Source organism: Anomalospiza imberbis, chromosome 18 (assembly GCF_031753505.1).
Source record: "Anomalospiza imberbis isolate Cuckoo-Finch-1a 21T00152 chromosome 18, ASM3175350v1, whole genome shotgun sequence".
Lineage (NCBI taxonomy): Eukaryota > Metazoa > Chordata > Aves > Passeriformes > Viduidae > Anomalospiza > Anomalospiza imberbis.
In genome coordinates, this window is record NC_089698.1 from 2,325,171 (window position 1) to 2,349,168 (window position 23,998).

Genomic DNA, 23,998 nt, shown 5'->3' on the forward strand with positions numbered 1-23,998 from the left:
AAAAAACACTCTATTCTTAAACACGTTTATTGAGAGTATAATACAACCAGGCTCCTTCTAACTAAAGTCAGGTGTGCCTAAGTGAACTCAACCCCACCCATGGTGCCAGATCTCTCCTTGGGTTGAGGGTTTTTTCCCTGTGCCTCTGAAGGGTTTCATTCTGGGGGAAGAACATGGTGCCTGTTTTTGAGTGTCATTCAGCATTCAGGGTGAGACACACACCTTGGAGGACCCAGTGGGAAATGTGCTTGGAAGTGTACAGGTCAGCCTCAAAGACCAGGCCGAAGCCCATGGCGTTGCGGCGCATGGAGGTTGCGTACACCGGGGTCCGGAGCGTGTTCTGCAAGAGGAGGCAGCACGGACACTGAGCAGTGCCTGAGCTGCTGCATGGAACTGCAAACAACACGGGCCTCGAGGAGACAGGACTGGCTTCAGAAATTCACTTTTGTTAGAGGTCTTAAATAGCCAATAACGAGAAAATGTAAATGTCCTTTATGTCATTTCCTGGGGATGGGAAGTATTTGAAAGAGTAGGGGGAGTGTGTCACAAGATCCCTGTCCCAGAGTGCCTGAAGGGAAAAGAGGCAACAAATGCATCAACCCCCTTAGAAGAAAAAAACTGTAGTGATGGCTACTGTAAGGAGAAGTGTTAAACCAGGTGCTTCATATGGGAGTGGTAATGATAAAATGCAGCTTGTGGGCAGAGAGGGCAGGGCCTGCCATCTGGGAGCTGTGACAGCAGAAGGAAGGTAATTCAGGAGCCTCACCTGCAGTCTGAGTCTGTGTGCTTCTGTGGGGATGATCCTCAAGATGGGCAGCTCCACCACCGGGACACGGGGCTTGCTCTGGATGAGGCAGCCCTGCTCTATGTCCCAGTCTGCTCCTTCCAGGAACAAACCAGAAACATAGCAGCCTGTGAAGGCAGAAAATGCAACGTTTGGGTAAACTGAGCTCCTAGAAAAGCTCTAGGAGATCTTTTAAGATAATTGTTCCTGCAGTCCCTGTTCAGGGCACTACAGTCATCATCACAAACACACTGCATTTCAAACTGCAGCTGCACAGGGTGCAGTTTTCTGAGAGCTTTGTTTTAATCATCCAGCTGTATAAGGAAATCAAATCAAATCAAATTGTCTCAGTTGCACTAAACGTGATAGGAGTAGGAATAAACATGATTTGCTGCCCTCCAACTGCCCAAGTCACAGAGAGCTTTCTAAGTCCCCTGGGCCTGATCATTGGGTCACTGAGAGCAGGTGAAGGGTTGGGAAAGTTGTTCTGGTGCAAATACCAAGTACAGCATTTAGATTTCTAAGAAATGAGACTTTTTTTCCTCCTCTGTTCCCAATCAGAGCTGGTACTCAGAGCCTTGCTTAGCTGTTCCCCACACCCAGCTTGTTATATTTAGTTATTAGAGCAGTGCTAGGCATAGAGAGCTCATAAAGAGCTATTTACACAATAAATGATACATATTTGTAGGTACTTTTTGCTTAAGTACATTTCAATACATTATTTGTGGTGTAAATAGATCTTTACAAGCCTGCTGGAGTTGGTAATGTTCTAGGCATAAAGAAATCAGTGTGTCTTTTTATTTATATATATATACACACACATATATATATATATATCTAGATCTAGATGTATGTATGTATGTATGTATATATAGGGAGCAAGGAAGGGAGGAGGGTAAGTTCAAGTCCCTGCCTGTGGGTGGGAAGAGCGTGCTTCATGCACACAGGAGCTCTGCAGGGACAGAACCCAGCTGGAACTCACGAGGACTGTGAAATGCAAACCCAGGGCAAATGCCTGCCAAGGTTTAACCCAAGTAATTTAGTGTGCCAAGCAATTACTTTCTCTCAACAATTAACTGCTTAATTGGTTTTGCCAAACAGTTGTGAAAACACTTACCCTGAGCAGCCCCTTCAGTGATGTCTTCTGCTTTCCTGTACTTGGTTACCTCTGTGTAGAGGGTGGAGTGATCCAGGGGCCACCTGTTTTTCCTGCAGGTGGCTTGAACAAGAGCAGTCAGGTAGGACTCAGGAACGTGCAGGCCTGACAGCCACATCACCTCAGGCTCACCCTCGCTGACCTGCAGCCACAGACAGTGATGGGCAGCAGCTGGCACTCACCCTACACTGCCCTTAGAGAGGAGCTGGGCTGAGTCTGCCTTGCATCCACAGTTATGCAGTGCTGGCACCAGTTCAAGAACTTACCTGAAGTGTTCACTGGCTTCTGCACCAGCCTGCACAGCACATGGTGCAGGTTAACAAAACAAAAGGCTGTCTGGAGGCACTTGCTTACCCAGCTGCTGTACTGGTCATATCGAGCTCTAAAGAAAATAATCCAATTGCCAAGTGTTTTGAGGGTGTCAGGGGCCAGCCGCCGCCAGATCCCAGGAATCTGCCCATTGAAGAGAGCCTGAGCCACATCATCCAGTTCACTGCTCATTCCAACTTCCCCAGCCAAGGCCTGGAACAATGGTGAGAGTTCTGAGGGCAGGCAAAGCCCAGCTGGTCCCATCGAGTTGCTGGGATTTTACTTACACGTTGCAGCTCAGCCAAGGACTTTCCCATCCGAACAATGAGCTTATTAAAACGTTCCAGTTCCTGCAGCAGCACCACAGTCGTAGGGGAGATGTTTACTCCATAACCTTTACGTATGTGGTCAAGATCAAATACTTGAGGTAATTTGTTTTCTATATCCTTGGCAACATTTGCAATATATTCATCTCGACTAATTCCTGCACCAGTTTCACCTGAAACCAAAAAATTCTGGTGAGACTAAACCTGTACTAAATCTTCTGAGAAAAGGTTGAGAGCTGAGTCACCTTTTGGCATCAGTCTTCCCCCTCTTCAGCTCTGACCTTTGCCCTCAGCCCTGCTTGTCCCCAGCTGTGCCTCTGGGCAGGTGTTGAGCTGCCTCCAGCCTGGCAGGGCTGAGCCCTGCGGCAGCTGTGCTCCGGCTGTCCCACTCCCTCTGCTCCCCGGGGCCGGACACAGCCCCCAGAGCACTCCCCACACACAGGGGCTGTGTCCCTGTCCCCAGGGCTCAGCACTTGCCACTGGAGATTTCCTGTTCACAAACCCAGTTCAGAGAGGGCACGCACCAGTTTGGGGCTGCAGCTCGAGGAGGTGAACCCACATGTCCCGCACTGCGTGCGTGTAATACCCGATCTCGGCGTTGGCGTGAAGGCCCAGGACCTCGGGGGTGTTGGAAAGTGGCAGAGCTTCTATGGCCTCTGGAATACAACCACACAGGCTCTGGTAACCCAGAACACCACAGGAATTTTGCTATTGCTCTGCTTGAATAAAAAAATCAAATGCCAAACCTGGTGTTGGAGTAATGCACGAATAAACACTTCTAAACACACACAGGGACTCCCCCACAGAAATATTATATACCATTAACAAAACTAACCTGCTGCTTTACTGAGGTTTTGTGGTTTGGGTTATTTTTCGGGTTTTTTTAAACACCCAAGGAGCTCAGTGACGAGGTCACTTTCCAAAGGACTGCTCCTGTAATCCATACACCAGCAGTGCCCGGTGTTCTGTTCAGCTTCTCACACCCAGCAGCGATGTATGGAGACAATGTACACTGGAAGCAGATTTTTCTTAATGTGGCAGGAGAAGCATTTCTTACCAACAAAGTCATCTTTTCCCTTCCCTGCTGGAATTTTATAATCGACTGTGTCGCTTTTATAAAAATGGAACACTTGGAATGTGTCAAACAGGAAATCCCCCAGGTACTCGTCCATGTAGACAGTCAGGATGCGCCGGTCAAAGCTGTCGATTGCACGCCCACCGTACATGACCTGGAAATCAGTGACATCAATGTCACTGCACTGGCTTTTGGAGCAGAAAATACGGTTAAAAACAAAAATCCCTGAAAGGTCAGAAATGCTCTTTGCTTTTGCAGTGCCTGTGGTGCAACAGTCTCCCTTATGGATCCCAAGGACATCTCCAGTGCCCTCTCAGGGGGACAGGAAGGAAATATTTGGCATTGGTCTGGAGAGAGCCGCTCTGGGCACTCCTCATCACCCATCTGGATGATTTGTGTGCAGTGGTGTCTTCCTGAGGTACCAGCTCATGCTCAGCTGGGATCCAGTGCTGCAAAGTAACAGTTTCCTGCAGGACTTCACATTACAGCAGCTGCCAGTGCAGTGCAGCTGCAGCAGCTCTGAGAACACACATTTGTACAGCTCCAGTGACACCCCAGGTGCCAAGAGCCCTGTGCTCCTCCACACAGCGTCCCAAGGGCTCTCTCACAATTCTCAGAATTAATTAAGCACCATCACTCCCTGTTGTGCAGGTGCACACAGTGGCCCTAATTCCCTGAGACCGACACTAAGGCCCTTTGCTCAGGGCTATGCTGGAGTTTCAAACCTGCCCAGGAAAGATTCCCAGCTTTACTTAATGCAGCCCATGCAGAAAGGAAACTTCATTTATCTGAACTGCGGTGGCATTGTAGCACTCACCTCCCCAATAAGATATTTGAGACTGCTCCAAGGGATTTGATCATCCTTTTGTTCAAAAGCTTTTGTCAAGTACGTGTTAAGGATTTCCATGCACACCTAATGAATTTGTTGGAACATGTAAGATAAGAGGATTCATAAATCAGATATACATATTCATAGGTTTTATTTAATGTAGTTCTTGTTTGAAAACTAACAATTACTTCTTTTGGAAATTAAAAAAAACAGTTAAGTATAAATGCTCTTAAGAAACCTATGAAAGAGGTAATAAAAGCATAAAGGATTGGGAATCCAATTTTTAGCATCCTAAATTGACATTATAGAAGATCAGGAGTCTACATGACTCCTCAGAAGCAGAAAGAAATACTAAGCAAAATCTAATTGTGACAAAGGTTAAAGCTGGAGGAATTCTGTGTTTTCAAAAATAATCTGAGCTACTCAAGAATATAAGAGCCATAGCAATTGTTTTCTTACCTGGAAATCAGATTCATTAAAATCATATGGTACATTCCAGCCAACCTTCCCAAACTTCCTTCTCTCCTGAACCACAGCATGGAAAAATGCCAAGACGTAGACTAAGGATTTAAAGGCAGGGTGTGGGCACTGCTCTAAGGCTTCCTGGGGAATTTTGAAGTAGGTGGCTCTCATATTCAGTTTCAGACCATTAGGTGGTTCTGTAACAACCTATCAAAATAATTAGGGAAGACATCAATTGCTGATAATTTGAGGAAAATAAGTTGTAAATATATCACATTAAGTAAGCTATACAATGCAAACTTGACATTTAAGTTGTTTTCCAAATGCCTGTCAAATATGGATTTTTTCTTAAGTAAAGACATGAAACAGACCTTTTAAGTTTATCAAGGTAAACACACCTATGCGAAGAGAACTCTCATATTATTTTGGAATTAGTCGTATTATTGGCAAGACATGAATATTTCTCATACTTGAAGATCTAATTTACTGAAATAGCAGTACTTTACACATTTTAATCCACTCCAGCTCCCTTCCCACTGCAGGAGGAGTGGGAGAACAGCCCAGAGCTGCCACTGAGCCACTGCTTTCCAATCTGTGAAATTAAATAACGATGTTTACAGGACAGGGCACCACAGCAGCAGTAAAGCAGCCACAGAAAAGAACATTAGGGCAGAATCATGGCCTGTGCCTTCAAAATAATCAGCTCAGCCTTGAGTGATAAACACTGCAGCCTGAAGTAGCAGCTGGAAACCATTATCCACTTCCAACATCTGCTCCACTGGCACTGCCAGGCTGAAACTGCCCTGGTTCTGCACTGCAGCATCAGGGCTGACTGGGCTATTTCTGTCTCCAGGTACTCCTCACTTGTGGCAGCATTTAAATCTAAAGACCATTTGTCACATTTCCAAGTTGACTCACAAACCTCTGCTTTGAAATAACTGCTGAACAGTTTTCACCCAAAGGAAACATGCCAGGAAAATAAACAGGATGATGAAAAAAGGATTTGGCTTAAATAAAGACAAAAAGTGAGTTGATAAGTGTGGGCCAGTGCGCTGCACTCAAGTCAGGCTCCTCCCAGAGCCAGCCTGTTCTGCTGAGTACCAGTGGCAGGACATGCCCTCCTGGCTGGGGTTTCCCCACCTTTAAGGCCTTCTGCAGGATTCCAATTGGGAAGCCTTTCGTTGGGTCAGTCGTCAGCCAGAGGCGAAAGTCTTTGTGAGGCTCTGTAATTTTCTCCATGGCCTTTTCCAGATGGATGAGCCACTTCACCAAAAGGTGACAGTTCTGCAACATGAGCCAATGTCCATGAACCACTGCTTCCTCCAGCAACTGCAAAGCGATCTGAGGACAGAGGGAGAACCATCTGTAATTCTCCCTTTACCCTGAGAACAAACTGCCTTTGATGGGCTCGTGTAGCGGGTTTTCCCGCTCGGAAAGTGGTGGCCTAAATGAGTCTGATAGGAGTTCTTCCACTGACTGAAATCTTGGCAAATTCAATCAGCTCTTAAGCTCTGGACATCCTGCCTTCGTGTCCATAACAAAAATGAAAGTCACAGGAAAGGCAGGAGAAGCAACAGGAGAACTTTCTGGTAGCAAACACTGTAACTTCCAACTACCTTATGTCCCTACACAGCAACATCTTCTCATCTCTACTTTTTAATAGCCGAAAATCTGATTCTGAATCTACCCTCACCCAACCCAGAACAGCAGCAAGTCAGCCAAATGGCCCCTTTCATGTTCAGTAAAATGTTACTCCCAAACTGACAAATTTATGTCAGAATCATAAGGTAACTCCTTTTCAAATGAAGCAGATCTACGGAAAGGAAATTTGATCAGTCCCAGAGCATTAGGAGCATGGCTTGCAATTCACACTCACTGCACACAGCACATCCCCACCCTCCCATCCAAGTTACCTCTTCCTGGCCTTGTCCCATGGCCAGGAATTTGAGTCTATCTGCTTTAAAATCTGTCCTCTCAGCCAGTTTCATGAGGTCACTGACAGGATCAGAGCCAGGACTTAAGATAAAAACCACAGGTGAGAAAGGGCTGCTCTGCTGCAGGATGTCATCGAAGCTGATCACGGGGGGTTGCACATACCTGGCAGAGGGAGAAGCCCAATGACTTTGGCTGATGGGCACAGAGCAGCTGCCACGTGTGAACAGAGCCTGGTACAGCAAGGGCACATGGAAATGCTTCAAACACAACCCTGCTCTGCTCTTCAGGCAAATTACAGAACCATTGACAAAGCTGATTACAGCTGCAGCTCTGTGTGAGGGCTGTGGCTGGGATCTGAGAGAGGAGAGTGACTCACGTCTCGCCCATCGTCACTGTCACGTAGTCCATCACCGCGCGGTACATCCGGTCCACCCGGAAACACCGCAGCAGGAGCAGCTTCTGGAAGTCTGTGACATTGCCCTCATAGTGCATTGGCAGTGGGATCTGCTCCAGAGCATCTGTGTCGTACCACTGGCAAGAAAATATAGCATACAAATGAACCCAGTGGCTCTGTCAGGGAAATTACTAGGAAAGAGAAAATCAATTTGATGAATGAGGGGCCAAGAGACACAACAAAAACAAAGAAAGTCAATCAGCTGCAAATAAATATTAAAAGCTCAGGTGAATGTAAAAAATCCAACTTTTTCAGTATGAAGTATTCAAGTCCAGAAACACTTGAAGTATTCAAGTCCAGTACTTTCACTTTATGTCAATTAATTATCTTAAGATATAGAAAATAGCATCAAAAGCAGAAAGGTATTAACAGATCACTTGCAAGAAGACTTCTTATAAAGCAAGAAGACATGGCATGAAGCTAAAGGAGGAACAAAGGAAATCTGTGTTTGTCAATAGCCTATAGAATTCACTGCCACAAGAAGATCAAAGCACAATTCAGCAGCACAAAAACACCACTGAAATGTTGACTGTCAAAATGAACAGAAAATTTCCACCGACTACAGCAGGGTAAATAACTCCTCTAAGGCATTTGACAGACAAATAAAAATTCTACGGTATATCAGGGAAGACATTTTTGGTTGTTTTTTAAATAATATAATCTTAATTCTTCTGCAAATAAACCAATCATTAACTGAGGTCAAGAAGCAAAGAAAGGCCTTGAGGGAAGAAGCCCACAGTGACATCTCCCCTGTGGAGTGCTGACACATTGCATCACACTTGACCATTTAATACCAGAAGAAAAACTAGGAGAGAAAACAGCATTGCAAAAAAGCACGTACTTTTTTCCATACATCTGGATTTTCTTCCACATCATCTGGAAGAGATTCAAATTTCTCAGGAAACAGCTCAGACAAGTGAATTAGATCTTCCCAGCCTTGATCTGGCAGCCAAGCGAACGGTTTCTTTCGGGCACTCTTCTCCAGGGAAATATTGCCTAGGCATGTTCAGAAACCAGAGTCAGTGTCCATGTCAGAAACCCTCCAATGCATGACCACACATACAGTCCCTCCGCACAGAGGAACCAAGTGGAAATTTGTTCCTGGAAGCACTGTAAGATTAGGCTGGTCTGCTGAAGGAAAGATGGCATTTTACAAGTGCTTGCAAAAGCCAGAGTTTTATCTTTGCAAACATTTCTAAAATTATGTATACACAGTCAGAAAATAACTACAACCTAGTCAGAAAATAACTACAGATTACTTTCCTCAGGTAACATCCTAAAAATTAGCTAATATGAAATAGAAATAGCAGGATCCCCAGTTTGTGTAACCCAACACATTGCAGCTCTCCTCAGTGGGAGCCCTTATTGAGGTGCTGGCTCATAGTAAATCATCTCTAGCCAAAGATCTCTCTTCAAAAGATCTTTTAGCTATTGCTACATAGAGCTACATACTTACATATAAATATTCACTTTACCTTTCAAAAAGAAATCAAATTCTTCTTGTGGAACTCGGCCTTCAGCTTGTTCTATCTTGACAGCCATATCAAAGGAGAACAGTAACTTGTGCTTCTCGAACAAGCCTACGTTAAAGGGACATTTTCAAAAATCAGCTGCAAAAGCTTGTGCAACTGGAGCAATCTTTCAATCCACATCCTTCATCTGTTGTGGGACTGATGGGATGCTCCACCCCTGCAAGTGCTCAAGGCCATTTTGGATGGGGCCCTCAGCAACCTGATCTAGTGAGTGGCATCCCTGCCCATGGCAGGGGATTGGAACCAAATGATTCCTAAGGTCCCTTTCAACCCAAACCATTCAGTGATTCGTTAATCTGGTCACCCCACAAAGATAATTTGGTTGATAGCTGGAATTGATATTACTAAAGGTCTTCTCCAATCTGAACAATGCAATGATTCTGTGATCAGGGGGATCTAAGCTGGGGCTTTGAGTCAGGCTTTAAGAGTCAATACAGCCCCTATGAGCTCTATGGCTGCCTTTACCATTTGTAACTGTGTTAAGAAAAACATTTCTGCAAGAGTTAATGGCTAATGTGCAATGTTCTTCTATCAGAAATAGCAGGGAGGAAAGTGTGAACCAGGAGAGGTGATGAGACCTGAACATCGCTGAATTCCCTGCTTGGTAACCTGCCTCTTTGACATGAACCAGCTGAAGTCAGGGCTTCACCTTTACTTGCACTACACAGTCTCAGCCCCTGGTTAAACAGCACTAACCTGTGCAGCCATAGTTGTAGGTGTTCAAAGTCAGTGTATCCATTATGTTTTTTAACCTCTTAGGAAGAATAGGACTGGGCATGGATTTCCGAAGAGAGTATCCAAAAACCTCTAAGAAGGAGACCAGTGAGAACTGGTACATGATGTTGACAAATGCCAGTTCAGCCAGCACAGAGAAGAGAATGGCCCCTCTCTTGGCAGCTGGTCTGTAGCCATCTCGGAGACGGTCGATATCTGCTGCGGTCGTCTCAGCCAGCTTCAGTTTCTCAATCACCTGGGCAGACAGGGGTTTTATACACCTGTAATTACTGTGCTGATCCAGAGTGGATCTATTATACCACAGTAATCAGAGCTGCTCAGTGCCTGCCTCTCTGTGTGGCTGTAGAGGGAGTCTGGGCAGGTAACTCAAAAGAAGTTGTACGAATTATAAAAATTAAAAATAAGATAAAATGAATCCCACCCTGTATATTTGTGAAAAGTAAAGGCAAATATTTACAAAAATCATGGAAATAGTGTGGCAAGGGCCCTCTGGGGATCTTCAGTTCAACATCTGGCCAAAGCTTGGTTATGACCACCACTAGATCAGGTCCAGTGTGGCTTTGCCCATCTGTGGCCTGAAAACTCCAAGAATGGATTCTTTCATCTTAGAACTGTAAACAAACATTACTTTGGTCCTGTTAAGTACTTCCCTGAAGATAGGATTTGGTTCTCTGACCCATAAAATAGTGCCCAACACTGAAAGATGCAATGCATTCATGAGAAAACTCAATTTCCTTTCAAACTATTTGCAAGCTTCAGAAGTAAAAGATGAAGCACAACAAAAAGGAAAGACTACATTCTGCCCATAGATACCCTTCCAAAAAGCCCAGAGCTGGTACCTCAGTAGCTTTGAATTTTGTATCCTCCAAGGTTTGCACCAATTCCACATTGTCCAACATGTTTCCTGTGGAAGTTGACAGTCCATGAAGGAGAGTGTCTTCCAGATTTTTCAGCAGGTTCTTGTTTTCACTTGTCTCCTGGATGAGACGTTCTCTCTGTTCCTCCAATTCCCTCCTTTCAAAACCCGTAATGACACTGAGCAGCTGATCCTCTAGGCCCTTAAGCGTAACTACAGGTACAATACATGGACAAAGCACAGACTTTTGTAAGCACAGGACAGTTTTTATACAACTTATTTAACCTCGAGCCTCTCAAAAAACTACAGCAATGAAATGGAGTGACCTGGTTAATGACTGTGTATCTTAATTCCACCAAAGCATCCTCACCTGACCAGTACAAGAAGAGATATTTAGCTCAGTTGCAGATTAGAAGAGAGAAGTGAGAAGGACTTTCTATTAAATCAGGTGCTGAATATAAGGGAGAGTATGAATTTTTTTGTTTCGTTGAGGTTTCAGAGAATGACTCAGGCCCTAGATTTGCACAACAGCATAATCCTTACTTCATTATTACATACACACTTAAGCTTACCTGTATAATTGATAACAATAGCTTTGCCAAACACAGAGGGAGAATACTTTGGGTTTGCTAATTTGGTGTTCAGGTAGATTTTAAAATTACTGTCATAGTCCACCTCTTTGTCCCCCAGGACAATGAATGCTCGCCCCTGTGCAACTTTGACATTCTTCTCTAAGACATTGTCTATCACAGGGTCGATGTATTCATCAACACTGTGCACCAGGAAAGGGGTTCCATACTTTATGGCCTGTTCTAGTTGTTTCAGGAAATCTGGGTCATTAAAGGAAGCCATCTGCAAGAGAACAATGGGAAAACATGAAAGGAGAACTGATATTCAATTTGCTGAACATTATTATTTTGCAGTAGCTGCCAACACTAATGAAGTTTGTTCTTTGCTGCTTTTTGTCTTTCCTTTCACAGAGGATATAAACTGCACTTGCACAAAACAGTAGCAGATTAGCTGAGAATAATTTCCATTTGGAAATTACCCTTTAAAGTTCTAGCTGTGCCTCTAAGTGTGTACATTGTCCTACATGGAAGTTCCATCCTGGAGCTGAGATTAATCACAATCTACACCAGCCTTTTTGTTAGACTCTTTCTGCATGTGCAGACAGGCTGAGAGAGTTGGGGTTGTTCATCCTGGAGAAGAGAAGGCTCCAGGGAAACTTTATAGCACCTTCCAAAACCTAAAGGGGCTCCAAGAGAGCTGGAGAGGGACTTTGGAAAGCACATTTAGCAATAGGACAACGGGAAATGGCTTCAGACTGAAAGAGGCCAGGGTTAAATTAGGTATTAGGAACGAATCCTTCTCTGTGAGGGTGCTGAGGCCCTGGTTAATCACTGCGTATCCTAATTCCACCAAAGCATCCTCACCTGACCAGTACAGGAAGAGATATTTACCTCAGTTGCAGATTAGAGATATTTAGCAAAGGTTCCCGGAGAAGCTGTGTCTGCCCCATCCCTGGCAGTGTTCAAGGCCAGGTTGGACAGGGCTTGGAGCACCCTGGGATAGTGGAAGGTGTCCCTGCCCATGGCCAGGGGTGGAACTAGAATGTCCTTCCCAATCCAAACCATTCATTAATTCTGTGATATATAACTGGTTCCCCATTCAAGGTGACAGATATTTATGCAGCTTTGAAAACAATCAGTAATGAGGTAAAGCAATCTTCCATCTTTACCCTCAGGTTATTCTTTTCTTCTTTCTTCTTAATCCAATGTAATGCCTGCTGCTGTGGGTCAATACAGAGTGGGAAGCGGCTGGAATACGTTGTCAGGATGCCATTCTGGACAGACAGCTCATCAGGGGGCAATCCTTGAGAAACCCACCTGGGAACAGAATGGACCAAAGACCAGCCTGGGATGAAACCTCAATGGGAGAGCAGCACATTTCATTTGTCAGCAAAATGATGCAACTCACTGAGCACACAATTAGACTCACACACAGTGTATGTGGTTATGGGGACAGAGTCACAGCTCACCCTGACTCACTGTAACTGCACTCCTCAAAGTACTGACTGTTGCCTTAGGGGAGCAATCCTGTGGTAGTTGATACATGGGCTACCTGGGCCTGGGTTTCATATCAAACCCATTGAAGTCAATGAAAAGACACCTGTTGGGTTATGGAAACATATTTTACAGAGAACGCCTAAAAAACTTCCTAGAAATGGTATTACATGTGTTTAAGTGCAGTGAATGTCCCTGGGGTGTTAAGTACAACAGCTTGTTACAACAAATGGCCCCCGTTAATCAGAAGGACAAAGTAAGATTCTCTCTCTGGTATGGCTGTGCACCTCCACCCACAATGCCAATTCTGTGCTGCAGATTCAGCTCCAGACTCCCACTTTATAAAGTCACATCCAGTAGTCCCCAGGTCTGCTGACTGGACAAACCTGCTAACCTCCACCTCATTGGTCAGGAGGCTCTCTAACTTAAATGGGTGGCTGACAGGAATTTCTCGTGAGAAAATATCTTCTTGCCACACTTGATAGAGCATTTCATGACGGAACTCCCAGCTGAAGGCTCCCACATAGCATAGAAAGGAGGCAGCGAGCAGACAATCTCCAAGCAACTTCACCTTCCGTATTTCTAATTCCTTGAATTCCTCTGTCCACCTGAAATAATTATATGGGAGATTCTGTACCAGGAAGATGAGGTATATGTGCAGAATTTCCTGTTATTTTAGATACAGGTTGAGAGACAGACCCCCAAATTTAGAATCGGTTTTCTCTTGCTATTATGGGGGCCACAGACACTGAGTTGATCTGAACTTTCATCCATTTAATCTCAGTTATTTTCCAAGAGCTAATGGATATTAGCTCAGAACAGATAATAGCTCTTCTCAGAAACAAACACCATAGAAAGCAAATTTTCAAAAATGTCTCCACCTGATAGATTTTATCCCTGACACATGAACCTCTGGTGTCAAAAATGATCCTCTTTGAATCTAGACTTACCTCTCATTCTCAGATTTCAAGCCAGCGATGAGCTTGTCAGCAGCTTCTAATCTTCTCTGCATTATCTCTGCTTCTTCTTGTAACTTTTTGTTTTCTTTTAATGCCTGGTCCAATTTTTCCCCCAAAGATTTAAGCTCATCCTGAATGGCAGCCAGCTCTGCCTGTATCCTTTCCAGTTCCCGCTTACTTAATTCATAGTTCCGTTCTAGCCTGGCCACCTAGAGTACATTTTGAAGGAAAAGTAAAAGTGTGAGAGGAGAGAAAGATTTTAGAGAGAAGTATTGAGTTCTCACATTTCTTTCGGTTGTATCATATTTTTCAAAGTGTTCTGGTAATAAACAGTGTAAGCCAAAATAACTGACACTGCCACCCTCCTCTCCCCATCCCAAACGCACATCAAGGTCTGACTGCAGTTCCAAAGCATAAAAAACTCCCCGTTTTGTACCCACAAGGAATATTAAAGCACTGGAGGTCAGCAGGACTCTCATGCCCTGACAAAAGGGGATGTTTGTCTGCTTAATAACAATATGAAGGCTCCAAAAATAGACATATCATCTAGTGAATATACTTTCTCTGTAGTCAGCTGTATAAAATAACCTTTTCTTGACAAAATTTTCCAGTGTCATCTGTTGGACATTAGATTTCCTTTGATAACACAGCTGTATCTCCAGTCATCCTAGAAAAGCTAATCAGAAGGTCTGTGCTTAAGGAACATGGATTTAGTGTACTACTGACCTCTGTTCTGTCCAAATGCCATGGGTTTTAAAGTTTGTTTTTAGTAAACAGCTCTGAACTGTGTTTTTCTAAGCACGATTACAAAATTTCAACTGAACACGTTCCTCCCTCGTCCCTCAAGCACTGGCATGGATGGCAACCCACAGCCCAGCATCCTGACACAACAAATACAGTGATTTATGACTGACAGCCTGCCGCACTGCTACTGCAATAGCTCTCCTAAACACCACTTTTTAAGCACTTCCATAGGAAAGGTGGGCAGTCTATGAAATGGTCAAGTATTATCTTTTCCATCAGGATCATGTTTTGACCTTCTCTGAGTTTGATTCCAACACGTTTTACCTTTTCTTCCTTTGGCTTGACTGTTTTAACTACATCACAGTAGGTCACCACTGCTTCAGCAAACTTCAACATTCCCAGTCCTGCTCTGCTGATAACTTCCATTTCAGCCCAGGTAGTATTAAGATTCTTTAAGAGAGCTAAATTGGTAAACACAAAAATATTGCAAGTGAGTCGAATAACTGCAAAAACCCTCCAAGAAATAGCTTTTCCTACCAGCAGCATCAGCCAGTGCCATGACAGACAATAGGAAACATTTGTCAGAATATTAAAGAGACTCTGTTGGCTGTTCCCATTAGCCAGGTCCTATATTCACTGCAATACCCAGAACAGAAATTCACCTCTCATAGCTTTCACATGGCTCCACGGAATTTCCCTAAAATCTGTCGTCAACAGAAGTCGCAGGAAATTTGTGTCAGCCATCATAGCTTTGGCATTCTTCCAGTTTTGTTCTTTGTAACCTCTCATTATAAGAATACAGTCCAGAACAACCTGTACCTGCTTTGGGGGTGTTGCAAAGGACCTGGAAAGAGACAGTGGGAGTGAAAAAAGGAGACAAAGCACATGATGCCAGACATGGGTACTCCCTGTTAAGAGAGGCATTGCAATACAGGGGCTTGTACATAAGACAAGCCACAACAGTGAAAAAGATAACTCAAGTCAGACAATAAATTATTTACTAATCAAAATCTCAGAACCAATTCTTGTATTCAGACAATTTGATCCACGAAATACTAAAGGATTTCAACAGTGGAAAGCTTAAAACACTGAACCTCAATATTCTTTCCTAGGGCAGTGAAGCAGCTGGAGAAAAATCCAGAGATCTGTGAGAGAAAGGAAACTGAATAAGTGGCAGGGAAGGGAGAGCCATTGCTATTTTGGGGACAACTATTTCAGGGAGAGCCAAAGACCAGATGTGCCTTTATATCAATCCTCAAAAAAAAAAAAAAAAAAGCATTATCAAAACACAGGGAGGAGTAAATTTGGCAGGGAAATACATTTCCCTGCCATGAAAGTATCCCTGAAAAATAACTGTTATGTATTCCTACTTACACAGGAAAAAAAAAGAGGAGGAATGAACAGGTTTGGACAGCCACTATTCAGGCAAAAAAACCACAGTGGGTTCTGGTGCATCAGACACAGGCCAGAGAATGATGGGGTAAACAGCAAACAAAGGCCTGGAAGAACTGTCTTAAGGCAAAGGCGTGGGCTAGGAATCAGGGCATTCTGTTGTGACCTCTGCACCCAGACAATTGATGTCCTGACCTTCACAGGCAGGTGAGAAAGATGAGGCTAAGGCTCAGACCCAGAAAACAAGGGTCTCTCAGTGTATTTCCAAGAGTTTATGCTACTGTACACACAAATGAGTCACCTGAGTTCAGTAACTTCGGCCTTGTCAAGCTTCTCGACCTCCCGTTTGGCAGCTTCCATGATAGGCTTGATTTGATCCAGGGCTGCCTCAGCCTCTGCCTTCTCCACAGCAATAACCTTATTCTGCTCCTGTATCTCTACAGCCTTTTCTTCACCCATTTTTTTCTTCTCCTCAGCTAGTAATTGCAAAGGCAGGACCATAAATGGATCATTCAAGTTTGCATACAGAACATATAGTAATACACTAATAGAGATTTATTCTTTGCTGAAAATCAGAAATTACCATCAAGTCAGAACCTTTGTGTTGCCAGCTTGCCTCTGGTTACAGCTACATCACCAGGTTAGGAACAGTTAAGTGTTCTTCCACAGCATGCACAATCTCTTTTCCTCCATGTTTCCCTCTGATTTGCCCCTAATGCTAAATTTCTGAATCAGAAGTTGCCTTTCTTGCTACTGCCTTTCCAACTACACCTTGGAAAGGGAAGACAAGGGCAGGCAAACGTTGTGTAAAGTACTGTGGGCCAAATGTGGAGCAAGGATGGCAATCTGGGCAAGGCAGGGGACCCGCTCTTCTGGCATGGCACGGGAGCAGCACACAGAACAAGAGGGATACCTCAAGAAGCAGCTGGAGCTCCTTAAGGGTCTCCCAACCCAGCCTAACACAGATGACGTGAGCCCTGCTTAGCCTGTGGGACATTTCACTAGTTGTAAACTACCCACCTATTTCTGTGTTTAATTTAATGTCTCTTAACAAAGCCTCACAAGCAGCTGTTTTTTCTGTTAGTATAATCTTTTGCTCAGCAAGTTTCACATTCAGCTCAGCCAGCTGTACAGCAGCTTCCTTCAGTTTAACCAAGCCCCCATCCAGCCGTTTACATTGTGCTAGGTAGGGAAAAAAAAAAAGGGAGAAATGTCAGTGATTGATTGATTGTGTTCAAGCACACAGCAACAGACCATCTCACAAAGAGAAAATATCCTTAGAGGTGCACTGAGAGATTTTCCTTTTCTGAGCCTGCCAGCCCAAATGATGTTAATGTCACTTGGGCTGGCACAGTGGCCCTGTGCCACGACGTATTTGCCGCATTACACTGCTTGAGTTTTATCCTCTTCACATATTTCAGTGCCACTGAAGTATGAATGAGAATTTCTGCTTCAGGAAGAAAGTCAAACCCTGAGTGAGGCCATGCTGGTATTAGATTTCAGCAAGACTCTTCCCCAAGTCTGATTTGGAGATTCTGGCTCATGTTCATTCACAGAAGGATTTGAGGAGAGCCCATTGTTTGACAGTCTGAACATTCACATGTGGCCAGGTTTCTAGGTCAATGTCAGAACACAGCCCCACAGCTGTGTGCCAGCACAGCATTTGAGATAGTACTGCTATCACAGTTTTTGCATATTCTGGATAAGATGTGGGATTCTTATCAGAACTTCTTTTGGTTTTAAAATATTTAAATCACTTATTTAAAAAGAGAAAACATTTACATAGCCTTACCTAAAATGAACTCATTTTTCTCCTCCAGCAATTTGGCATAGGTATTGAGAAAATCAAGATAATTTTTTGGTGTGACGTGATTTCTACGTCTCAGTTTCTCCAGAAATTTCTTGCTGAAATCCCCTACAGATTCATGCACCATGACCATGTGGTCAATCACTGACTGGAATCTCTCTGGTGGGATGCGTGGGTTTTTTGCTAAAATTGGGCAGAAGAAATAAAAAAAATCAAAGATTTGTGGCTTTTCTCAGAGTACACCAATTACCATCTTTCTTATGCACATCTAAGCCAGACTCAAAACAAGTCTTTTCTGGGGCAAAAAGCAAGACCAGGGCAAAGCCAGAAGAGGACCTCCTGGTAGGCAGCCCACATTGTCTGTGGAGTTGGGAACTTGAATTTTAGCAATTTTAAAAATCTATGTGATTAAGAAACTACCATCCAGTGACATTTTTGACTGGGTTTTTGCATTATCCATTTAGACTCCAGGTAACAAGCACAATGGGAAATGAAAATGTGAAATGTACAATAATTGCAAAGTAAAGAATATATTTCTTAGTCTATGCCATTAGGGTTAATGGGTTGAAATACTGACATGTTACATACCCAGAAAGGATTGTGCAACTGCACACAAGGCCTGGGCAGGCCAGGGCAAGAACCAGTCGATACCAGTGTTGTTGACAAGACCTTAAAATAAAAAGACAGTGTTATCTGAAAAAATCCTTTGTAAAACTAACCCCTAATCAGACAGCCAATCCTCTAATTAACTTTACTTACACCAAGAATTTGCAAATTATTCTTGACTCCTTCTTAGTAACAGAACTTACCAAGAAGTCCATACTTCAGTTTTGACATTAAATAATGAGCTTTGCCCCTGTGTCCCGCTAACCCCACGGTACCATTCCTTAGGCTCTACAGGACGCAGTCAAGAGCTGCAATAAGGTATTTTAGGGCCTGGTTTAGCATTCCCACCTGTACCCATCTTTCACCAGACTCTCTTGTTTCCCAGGACTCCTTTCAGCCCCCTGCAGCTCCCGCCAGGCTCAGGTGTTTTTTCTCTCCGTGGGCGCCCATCTCACCACACCCTTTTTTGGCTTTGGATACAGAAATGTTTCTCTTCCCACCATCCTAGTTTCACAATGATTCAACACCACACTTTCTGCTGTAAATGACAGAAAAGAGGCTGCAGACAAAGGCTGTGTATTTCCAGTTCAGTGAGGATGACCAACTGATTTCTAGTTGTTCAGCTGGAAAATGAACTGATCTGATAAATGCTAATCAATATTGTTCACTGATATGTGGTAATGAACTGGAAAAACAACATGCAATGCAAATCCTTAATCATGAAACCTGCTCTGCTTAGTTTTAGCTGCCAGACATCTCTCAGTGTCCACTTGAGATTTTTCTCTTGCCTGTAAATCTGTGTTTCACAGGGAAGGGACTAAGCAGTGTGTACAATTGATACCTGGGAAATTTCTGCACCACGTTCTCAGGTCCTCCCCAACTGGGGACATTCCCAGGACAATGTGAAGGTTGCTTGCACATTTGCTTACAAAATACTGCCAGATACTCTCTTTAGCTGGGCCCATGCCAGCTTTAGCAGCTTCTTCTCCAATCTGACTTATTATGGAGTCTTTTTCATCATCTGCATAAAGGGCTGGCACCATTCCTGTAACATAAGGACAGAAGAATGCCAGTGAGAACCACCAGTAAGAGGAAACCATATGGCTGGGGATAGGGCAGATGAGAAACCAATTTTAATCCTAGTTCTGCAAAAATGATTCTGAGTAGTTTTGAATGAATCAATTCATCTCTCTTATGCTTCTCTTCTCCCCATAGCCCCCAAGAAAAATAGGTCATACTTGGGATTTAGAGGAATAATTAATTAATTTTTGTTTGGGCTTCAGCAACATAGACAAAATGTCACAGGATTTTGCAAAAAAAAAAATCTTCATTAGTGTCTGTGCACCATCAGTTTATGTTTTTGTTCTCCCAGTCTTGTGGCAAATACTGCGTAAGTAACCTAATGACAGACCAGGGACGGGGAAAACTAGAACAAGAAAAGGGATACAATTAACTCATCTGTTCTCATATCAGACTGTGGAGGAACTTCTATTGAGAGGGTGGTCACACAGTGCCAGCTGCTACTCATTGCTAGCTGCTTCATTTGCTAGAAGATACCAAACTACATTTCAGGACATATATACATGAATATACACATGAACAGTTGCTGCAGTTCAGGTGAATGCTATTCAAAAGCCAATTGGACAACAGGTGGGTTTGTGGCCAAATGCAGCTGAAGTTTCCCTCAGTCTTGGAAGAAATCTGAGACTCCTGCAGCGTCATCGCCAGCATGAATGAGCCCTGTAACCTCTCCAGATACATAAATTACTGTAAGAAGATTCCAGAAAGCTGTTATTAAGGCCAAGATCATTTCAGGTAGTACTGAAAAGTGTAACTAACTAAAGCAGCACAGGACACAGGGTGAAGCAGTAATGGCTGTATCAAGGGTACAGTTGAGATTATGAGTCACAAGCCGAGAGGCTGCCAGTGGCACCTGAAGTCAACATGTTGTTGATGAGTTCCAGGAAGCTCTCTTCTGCCACATGGCCATCTGTAAACAAGAAGACCATTGACTTGTCGTAAATACCCAGCTTCTCATACAGATTTTTCAAATCATCTCGGAAATTATTTTCTCCGTATCCTCGACTCAAGATGATCTCAAATACCTATGGATGAAAACATACACTGAGAAGACACAGATGGACCCAAGACATGATGGTAACTCTGAATTTCACTTAGACTGAATCAAGTCTTAGTCTTGATTTGGCCCAAGTCACCAGTAAGTGTTTAAGTATCAATAAAATTTTGCATTTGTACAACCCTGCAGGCTTGCATTTTCAAAATTGCTTTGTGTTCATGCTCCTTTTTTGTTCTTTTCTTCCAAGCCTTTTTAAGTAAAGTGCCTTTGAGAGGAACATTTCCTCTCTGAAATAATACAGTATCAACCACAACAAGGCTCCTCAAGCAGCACTGGAGTGCTGCTGGAACACATTTAAGTATCAAGAGCAGTAGTTAGGGACAATTAGTTGTTCATCCTTGTTTTCCAAACCCATCCTTGTTTTCCTTCCCCAGTGCTAAAACCCAGATTCAGGCACTGACAGATCACACACAGTCATTATCTTGGACTTCCTGGCAATCACCTCACCCGGGGTTTCTCTCCACAGGGAAGAGCTGCCAGCCTGATCTTGTCCTGACTGACTCACTCCCATCCCTAGTTTAATCCCAATGACAGTTTTACTTTCCTTGTCTTTTTTCACAGCCAAGACCCAGGGTCACTAACCTCACATCCAGCTGTGTGAGCAGCCAGTCTGGTCAAGGACTGCTTTCCTGAGCCTCCCACTCCAATGAGCAGGGCGTGCCCGCGGTCCATCCGGATGATGCGATGGATACGGATTAAATGCTCCAAGGCATCATCAAAAAGAACTAGATTCATTTTAATATGATACTCGTTGTAGTCATCCAAAATCTCCTTCAGAGAAAGGTGAACAGAATGTTACTAGGAGACCAATGAAACAATTAATAACATTAAGAAAATAGCCCATTCAGCAGCATTATTCCTTTCCCATTCCTCAGGGAAAATGAACTATTGGAAAACACTGCTGACTCTGTAGCTGATCCTCAGTTATCATCACTGCAAACCCCAAATGGGCATCAAAGCACATAAAGTTCTGTGTGCACACAGAAGAGAACAGATTTCCTGCAGTTTGAGGCAGGCTCCTGCCCGTTTCTCAGGCACAGTTCCCAGCTGATGCACTCTACCTTAAAGAGAGCTTTTGCTAAATCATAGTCTTGGATATCTTCATAAATACGAGGTTCTGCCTCATTCAGTGCTGTTCTGAAATCTCCAAAAAGAACCGGATCCCTCATGACGTGCTCCAAGTCATCGGCAAAATGCTCTTCGACCAAGGTTTTTATATGGCCTTGTACCTTCACAGATATGAAATTAGTCAGGCAACACAACAAAGCATTTGATTGTGAATCCAGTAATACTTAGAAAGGTGATAATGCAGATTCTTGCTCAAATACTGATTTATTTCAAGGTGATACTTATGTCACTAGAAGATCCAAAGGTTACAGCCCCCTTCTGTGTTCTATGTATGACCTAAAATGATCTAATAGGCAGTTCAAGGATGGTTCAAGCCAATCAACTGTAGAACATCAAAACTAAAAGGGAGAAGCCTGTTAAATAAAACACCTTCTCATATACTGGTGTAAACAGTATATTAATAACCTTACCTTTTCACCATTCATAGATGTCTCACCAGAAAGATCTCTCACAAAGTTTCAAAGTCTACATTAATGTTCTGCATTGTAAAAATGGAGCTGGAGATGTATCTTTGTATGTTAGAGGAGAAAGTTTTAACTAGAAAAATCTGAAGCCTTCTTGGCCTACCTCTTTTCATCTAAGCAACTTCCAGAGCAAAGCAGGTTGCTTATAGATGAGTAGACTCAATTTCTCTCCTAAATCTCAAGGTTTAAAATTGGCATTGTTCTCTTCTGTGTTTTAAGATATAATTTGAAGCATTTTCAATTTGCGTAACAGCCAAATTGAATTCACTGTGTAAGAATTTGGCTTTTATCCTTTTTACTACTTGATTGTACAGGCACATTCTGGTGCAATCCTTCCTGAAGGAAAACACTGACTTGAAGTGATTTCCTGAGTTTTCTCCTGTACTTCTTTCACATTTTGTCACCTGTACTTCTGCCAATCAATTTTTCTGGACAGGCAAACCAAGTGATACTTTCCATTCCTTCAGTAGATCTGCTTTCTTAGTCTGTCCACATTGTTTTAGGAAAATATCTTCCATGGGTCATGTTTTAAATTAATGAGCAACATATTGCTTAGACAAATCTGCAGTCAGACAGCAAGACCTGAGTCCAACACTTGGTAGTGTTGCTGTTGCAAATTAATTGCCATAATAATAGTCAGAGACTACTAAAAAACTGAAAGAAATCACTCACCAATTCTTTGTCTGCTTCATTAATTAGCCTGTCATGGAAAACCCTCAGGCACTCATTTCTCCAAACTCTCACCATCTGGGTCACTGTGTGAAACCTGAAATAACATCAAAATATCAGACTGCACCAAATGAGCTGACATGATTCCTAAGGCCATATGGTTAATAACAAGAACCAAATTCTGGACTGACCCTTTTACTCTTTATGATTTGGTTATTTTGATAGCAACTAATTTGCTTGCATTTTTACCTCTGGTATCTTATTTAAGATAGACTAATGCATCAGTGTTTGGCATTGAGAGTAAGATCACAATTTAGGATGTTCTATTTCTCATTGTGGCTTAATGAAAAGTGACCAAATGTGATTGATTTCCTGTACCAAATTACATCAATTTCATTCAGATTCACCAAAAAAAAAAAAAAAAAAAAGGTGTGGGACCAGTAATGACAATTTTTCTATCCTTACCTTTCTGCATCTGTAAGAACAAGTCCATTATAGACCCTGGAAAGATCTCGCAGGTTAAAAATGTAGTGGAATTTGGAAGGAGTAGGAGGCAGGTCGGTAACAATCATTTTATAAAGTTCCAAAGTACACTGAGTAATCTTGTCAGAGATGGCTGATATGGACTCCTTAAAGTTCTGTAAACATGAGAAAGAAGAAGTGTTTTCATGAGACTGGCCAGACAGAATTCCATGCTATTAAACATAATCTGCTTTCCAGCTTTTAAACCTGTTTGGTTCAAAAATTCTCTGTAGTATGAATATTCTGCAATTAAATGTTTAGGGCAGGCTCTATCTTCTCTGTGGAACCTTCTGAGTGCTCAAGATAACATCAAACTCAGTGACTGGAATTCTTACAAGATTTCTATAGCAGAAAAATTAAAGTGCTCTTTTCTTATCTAATGTTGCAGGTACCTTGCCAGTAATGCAGTCTGTTGCATTATATTACATTTTTCACACTCATTCAGGAAAGAATTTTCAGATCTTTGTATATTTGCTTAAAGGAACTGTAACCAAGTCATTCACACATTTCAACAAATGAAAAGCCCCAGGTTTATAAATTATATGCTGGCTTGAAGGTTTCCATATTACACAAGAACTTATCCAAGCAATGTAAGATGCATTGAGAAAGAGAAGAGGAAAAGAAAGGTTTATGTGAGGTTCTAGGTACAAAAAAAAAAAAGGTAGCAAAGATGTCAGGACTTGCAACAACACAGAACTAAATGTATACTTAAAAATAATACACCTGTTGAGCAATCCTTTAAAAACAGTGAAATTACCGCAGTGTGGCCTTTCAGGATGGAGAAGTAGATCAAATGCAGTGATTGCTCAGAAGGAAAAGGGATGTTAAAAACACTGAAGAGTGAGGTGAATCGAGGGTCAACTTCATTCCGACCTCCTCCAGCTTTGCCCATGGCAGCAACAAAACCCAGGTCTCGAAGAAATTTAATGCTCATCTCTTTACCACGATCGTACATGAAACCTTTCTCTAGCAGCAGCTTCAGCAGGGCAATGGGCTGTTGTGTGCCATACTCATCAACCTGCAGGATGCACAAGAGTCAGGATACATCAAAGCA

The 23,998-nt window shown here is 42.9% G+C and overlaps 1 protein-coding gene across 8 annotated transcripts in view; it reads right to left on the reverse strand.

The window, feature by feature from the left end:
* Positions 1–9: 9 nt before the first annotated feature.
* Positions 10–23,998, reverse strand: part of DNAH10 (dynein axonemal heavy chain 10) — a 50,288-nt gene continuing 26,299 nt past the window's right edge. For 5 of the 8 annotated variants that reach the window (XM_068208355.1, XM_068208348.1, XM_068208347.1 and 2 more), the window contains 33 exons: positions 23,702–23,962; positions 22,888–23,060; positions 22,426–22,519; positions 21,223–21,390; positions 20,744–20,932; positions 19,958–20,129; positions 18,866–19,069; positions 18,007–18,087; positions 17,404–17,601; positions 16,632–16,793; positions 15,913–16,087; positions 14,882–15,063; positions 14,544–14,680; positions 13,467–13,684; positions 12,903–13,124; positions 12,192–12,339; positions 11,026–11,305; positions 10,437–10,666; positions 9,559–9,832; positions 8,806–8,910; positions 8,172–8,326; positions 7,253–7,407; positions 6,855–7,038; positions 6,082–6,282; positions 4,939–5,148; positions 4,468–4,563; positions 3,633–3,804; positions 3,100–3,231; positions 2,537–2,748; positions 2,295–2,462; positions 1,902–2,082; positions 767–912; positions 10–340 (listed from right to left, as the gene is read on the reverse strand). In XM_068208355.1, coding sequence (XP_068064456.1) covers positions 194–340; positions 767–912; positions 1,902–2,082; positions 2,295–2,462; positions 2,537–2,748; positions 3,100–3,231; positions 3,633–3,804; positions 4,468–4,563; positions 4,939–5,148; positions 6,082–6,282; positions 6,855–7,038; positions 7,253–7,407; positions 8,172–8,326; positions 8,806–8,910; positions 9,559–9,832; positions 10,437–10,666; positions 11,026–11,305; positions 12,192–12,339; positions 12,903–13,124; positions 13,467–13,684; positions 14,544–14,680; positions 14,882–15,063; positions 15,913–16,087; positions 16,632–16,793; positions 17,404–17,601; positions 18,007–18,087; positions 18,866–19,069; positions 19,958–20,129; positions 20,744–20,932; positions 21,223–21,390; positions 22,426–22,519; positions 22,888–23,060; positions 23,702–23,962 — 5,832 coding nt within the window. In that variant the 3' untranslated portion in view covers positions 10–193. Of the gene's footprint in view, positions 341–766; positions 913–1,901; positions 2,083–2,206; positions 2,463–2,536; positions 2,749–3,099; positions 3,254–3,632; positions 3,805–4,467; positions 4,564–4,938; positions 5,149–6,081; positions 6,283–6,854; positions 7,039–7,252; positions 7,408–8,171; positions 8,459–8,805; positions 8,911–9,558; positions 9,833–10,436; positions 10,667–11,025; positions 11,306–12,191; positions 12,340–12,902; positions 13,125–13,466; positions 13,685–14,543; positions 14,681–14,881; positions 15,064–15,912; positions 16,088–16,631; positions 16,794–17,403; positions 17,602–18,006; positions 18,088–18,865; positions 19,070–19,957; positions 20,130–20,743; positions 20,933–21,222; positions 21,391–22,425; positions 22,520–22,887; positions 23,061–23,701; positions 23,963–23,998 lie in introns of those variants that run through there. The other 3 variants (XM_068208349.1, XM_068208350.1, XM_068208353.1) reach the window with 3 other exon arrangements.